Raw genomic sequence first — 5,437 nt, forward strand, 5'->3', positions numbered from 1 at the left:
AAAACACAGAATCTTTTTAAAGAGTGTTTGAGTAGAAGTACCCTACATGGGTGATGCTGGTGCTCCCAGAAGCCATAAACTTTTAAAGAAAAATCCCAATAGCAGGTACAGGATATCTCCCTATGCGTTGTTTGCCAGTAAAATTGTAAAATCAGTAAAATTGTCATTGTTCTTGGTCGCCCACCGGAACTAGATGATAACACCCTATTGGTGAAGACATCACCCATTTTGGATACAGGACAGAGAAAAATCAGGCTAGAACTGACATGAAGCTTCCTCTCTGCTGTTTGGTGTCCGCAGTGCGAGAATGCTACTCAGGCTGGTGTAGAAGAAAATCTACAAAGCGATTGCCGAGCTGTGGACCCAAATGCTACAATACTGACCTAGAAGCAGAAAATGCCCACTGCTGCAGCAATGGCTTGGCTATTTGGGGGTAATCAACTGCTTTCTGACTATATTTGCGAGTCCATAGAGAGGAAATGCGTGCAGACCAGGTCAAAGCCATATGGCTGGGCTGGCTACACGTCCCAGGTGGGGAATTACTGCTGATGTTTTGCTAAGTAGGCACGTAGTCCAACTGTCCTGTACTTGCTTAAGGTTTTCCTTCGACGACTGCTGCTCTCGGCTGTGCTGCTGTGTGCAGAAGCTAAACCAGAGACCCATAGCTGATCAAAGTGATAAAAGAAGTGCCTTCTCAGTCCTAATGGGACATCCAATATCACCCCTTCTGAGGCTCGGGGAGCATCACGGAAGAGGGGGCAGAAGAATTTAAGTGTCAGAGGATAGGACCAAATGCTTTGAAATGCCGTTCTTTTAGATTATTGCGTGGCTATTACAATCATGAACACACAGCAGCTATGGCTACCTGCACACACAAAATATAAGGGAAAAAAGACATGGAAATTAGGAGGGGAACTAGAAGGGAGGTTTGGGGGATAAGAGAAGGGTAGGAGTATAAATATGCCAAACTATGTTGTATACATGTTTGAAATTGTCAAACTTAAAATTTAAAAGAATTTGTAAAGGTGCTTTTGAGTTATGAGCTTAACCTTTAATGGCTGGGCCAATGAATATTATCCTGATACCCACAGAAGTGTAGCTCTCACCCTTCATCAAAGAAGTTTCACATGGAGATGATTAAAGAAAGTCACAGCTGGTCAAAATGTAGAGAACAATTAACTGGGATGTGCCCAGTCGCAGCTGATACACCTGCTGCACACCTTCTTACGTCTACAGCTTGTCAGGGGGTGGAAAGGCTAAGTAAGAGCCAGAAAGCCAGAACGCCTAGTGTTGGGGCGTGCCTTCTAGATATGACATGACAGCTACACCCATGAAAGCTCAACAATAAAACCGCCTAAACGAGACCTAAACATTTCCAATGCCAACTGGCATACCAACATGGGTAGGAGAAATATCAAGCAGGGCGACGAGCGACTAATGACTACTGGGAGATGGAGAGCTAGTCTTCACCAGGGATGAACAGTACCAACTGATCACCCATAAGAACACATACACACAAGTGACACTGAATGCAGCCAGTGGGTCCTATTTATGTATTTATTCATATATATTCTTAAGGCAAAAGAGGTCTTGAATTTAAGAAGAAGGAGGACATGGGAGGGGTGGAGGGAAGAGAAGGGAAATTATGTAATTATATTTTAATAAAAAATTTACAAGTTTTAAATGAGAAAAGGGAAAACAGGAGAAAGAAGAAAAACAACTGAAAATTGTTCCCACATTTCTGAGCTGAGTCTGTGCACCACAGAGTACCATGGTGCCACTATGTAGCTAAAAGATGGCCTTGAACTTTAGATCTTCCTGGCTTTGCCTCCTGAGTGCTGGAGCTAGCTATTATGCTCTCCTTATTAATACATTTAATGTAACAATTAAATATCATGTTTAAAAGGTCAAGTATTGATAAAATGAAAATAATGAAGAGGATATATATATATATATATGACTTTTAATAATACATACTTGGAGAATATGGTGATAGTTCAGCAAGTTAAGTATTTGCCTTGTACACATGAGGGCCTGAGTTTGATTTCCCAAAATTCACATAAAAATGTTAGGCATAGCGGTGTCACACACTTGTAAGCACCGAGAGGAGGAGACAGGCAGCAAAATGTGTCATAAGACTGTCAGTCAATTTCCCTACAGAAAACTTGAGTACAAGGAGTGAGCGAGACAGTGTATTTAAAGTGCCTGTAGAAAATGAAACAAAACCCATGAACCAAGCACACTATAGTTACAAAAACTATAAGCATGAATGCTTACGTGATTCCTAGACATACAAAATAGAATTGATCACTAGACATAAGAAGGGCAAAGAGGATTTTTTTCAAGTTAAAGTGAAAAGAGGCTAAACAGTAAAAGAAAGGTATATAAAAGTATAAACCCTAGTTGGGAGGTGTGAATATACAGAAGATGGAGAATAATGTGATACTGCAATGGTGCTATAAAATATAAATAAACAGGGCCAGTTCAGGCTCCCTCTCCTCTGCTGCCCAAGGAACTAGCTGGGGACATCTCCGTGGACACCTGGGAACCCCTCTAGAGTCAAGTCTCTTGCCAACCCTAAGGTGGCTCCCTTAATTAGGATATATACTTCCCTACTCCCATATCCACCCTGCCTCTATCCCAACTGTCCTATTCCCTCAAGCTCTCCCCATCCTCCCTTTCTCATGGCCCTGTCCTATAGCCATACTGATGAATATCTTGCATATCACCATAGACCCTTCATCTGGCGATGGATGGAGATAGAGACAGAGACCCACACTGGAGCACTGGACTGAGCTCCCAAGGTCCCAATGAGGAGCAGAAGGAGGGAGAACATGAGCAAGGAAGTCAGGGCTGCAAGGGGTGCACCCACCCACTGAGACAGTGGGGCTGGAGCTCACCAAGGCCAGCTGGATGACGGAGCATGTGATCAAACTGGACTCTCTGAATGTGGCTGACAAGGAGGGCTGACTGAGAAGCCAAGGACAATGGCACTGGGTTTTGATCCTACTGCATGTAATGACTTTGTGGGAGCCTAGTCTGTTTGGATGCTCACCTTCCTAGCCCTGGATGGAGGGGGGAGGACCTTGGACTTCCCACAGGGCAGGGAACCCTGACTGCTCTTTGGACTGGAGAGGAAAAGGAAGGGGGATGGGGGGGCAGGAGGGAAATGGGAGGAAGGGAGGAGGTGGAAAATTTTAATTAAATAATAAAAATAAATAAATAATAAATATAAATAATAATTAATATAAATAAATATAATAAAGTCCAAGTGTAATCATCAACATACAGAAGTATTGGCAATAACTGTCACAGGTTGAACAAAAGGTATCTCCTATGAGCTCAAGTGCTGAAGGCTTCTTCTCCGAGGTAGTGTTCAGAAGTGAGACTATGGACAATGCAGGCTGTGAACTGAGCAACGCATTGCTCTCTCATCGGACTTATAATCTGTTGGCTTTACTGTGAAATAATCAAAGCTACAGGGTGGGGGTCTGCTTTGAGGAAACAGTATCCTGGGAGTAAACTCTTAAAAGATATATCTTGCTCAGACATTTTTGGGTTTTTTATTTATTAGATGGGGTGGTGGCAGCTATGCTAGAACGTTTACCTCAAGGTCTCTGCCCCAGGCTGCACCTCTGGGCTGTCGCTCAGAGGTGTTTTCACACTGTCTCTTTTCTATCATCTTTCCTTGGTCATGCCCTTTCACCATGATGGGGTTTTTTTTCATTTTGTTTTGTCTTTGTTTTCTTGGTCCTTTGGTTTTTCAAGACAGAGTTTCTCTGTGTAGCCCTGGCTGTCCTGAAATGCGCTCTGTAGACCAGGCTGGCCTTGAACTCGGATCTGCCAGCCTCTGCCTCTGCCTCTGCCTCCCAAATGCTGGGATAAAAAACATGCAGCAGCAGTACCCAGTTTATATTTCTTCTTGAAATAGGCTTACAAACCAATAAGTGCTGATCTGAAACTGCGAGCCAAAATAAATGTCGCTTTAAATAGACTTTCAGAGGTGTGTCATCACAACGAAACCCAACTAACACAATGACCTTAACGTCGAAACTAGGTTAGTGAATACACGATATGATAGAGAGGGAATCCAAACATTAATAGAATACAGTTTCTGATGGATACATAAAATTGGTTGGATCCACAGTATAGAGTATGATGTGCATGGTTTCATAAAGAATTGAAATACTTACCAGTTACAAATAGGATATAAGAACTATCAAAAGCTTTATGCAAACTTCAGGGCAACCACAAAAAAATGGTAAATAAAGGAAAAATAATAAAAGTGTACTACTATAAAATATCATCAAACTTCATAAACAACTAGAAGAGAACCAAGATAAATAGAAAATATAGAAAACAATTAAAATAGCAAAAAGAAATGGGGAGATGCTTCCATGATTAAGAGAAAGTTCTTGCTGCCTAGCCTGATGATGACCTGGGTTCTATCCCCTGAACCCACATTGCAGGAGAGAACCAACTCTCAAGGATTGTCCTCAGAACTCCACGTGTGCCTAAATACACACAAACACACACATATACTGAATTTCTTAAAATAAAATAACAATAATAAGCCAATAGCAATCAATAGTTTCTTCAAGTGTAGAGTAAACAAAGAGTATCCCCACAACCACACCAATTTTAACAGATGAAACTGTTTTTAGGCACATTAAAAGTACCTCTAGACACATTAAGGAAGTCAAGAATCCCCCCTAATTCTTTTTTTTATATCTATATTTTTGTATTGGGGGGAGGAAATAGAAAAGAAAGCAGCCCCTATACTGGGCCCTATTCAGTGGCAGCTTCTTGTTCCATAGAGTTAAGGAAGACTTTGAGGAAATAAAAGTTGTTTGGAAAAATCCAGGTGTAGTTGCTTTGTATGCTGTAATGGGTAGGAGGGATGCAGTGAAGTATGAAGGCCCCGCACACCCTCCATCTTGCCTCAGACTATGTCCTGGAACCCTGGGGTGGAGAAAGCGCTACTTTCATTCCTGCTTCTTGGGATTGTTGACTGCCACGTGGTAATAGAGAGACACAAGCAAGAAAAGCAACATACCCAGCATGTTGGCGAAGATGGCGAGCTGCACGTCTGTGATCATCCTGACCAGCTCCACTTGGCTCTGATGCTACCCCTTGCTGTACAGGTCGAGGTTGGAGCTCCCCACTAATTCTTGTTGAACCAGACTAGCTACAGATTGTGGGCCATCTTAAACTCGGACTGCTCTCTAGTGCCGAAATAATGACAACACAGTAATAGAGTCAGGGCAAAGCACCTAGGGTAGGTGCTTCCTAAGCCCCAAATAGTAGAAGAAATGACAGCCTTAGGAAAGACAGATGCTTGCTTAGAATTCCTAGAGAAACAGCCACAGAGTCAAATTAGGAAGGCTAGAATAATAGCTGATCTTATGATATGCAGAAAATACTACATACCAACAAA

At 42.2% G+C, this 5,437-nt stretch overlaps 1 protein-coding gene across 1 annotated transcript; it reads right to left on the reverse strand.

The window, feature by feature from the left end:
- Nucleotides 1–4,985: 4,985 nt before the first annotated feature.
- LOC121445408 (dolichyl-diphosphooligosaccharide--protein glycosyltransferase subunit 4-like) lies at nt 4,986–5,099 on the reverse strand. The gene has a single exon (XM_041647542.1). The coding sequence runs from the start codon at nt 5,097–5,099 to the stop codon at nt 4,986–4,988; it is 114 nt and encodes a 37-aa protein (XP_041503476.1).
- Nucleotides 5,100–5,437: the final 338 nt, after the last annotated feature.

This window comes from Microtus oregoni, unplaced genomic scaffold, assembly GCF_018167655.1.
Source record: "Microtus oregoni isolate MIOR12 unplaced genomic scaffold, Mior012 000186F_ref0000110, whole genome shotgun sequence".
NCBI classification, from domain to species: Eukaryota; Metazoa; Chordata; class Mammalia; order Rodentia; family Cricetidae; genus Microtus; species Microtus oregoni.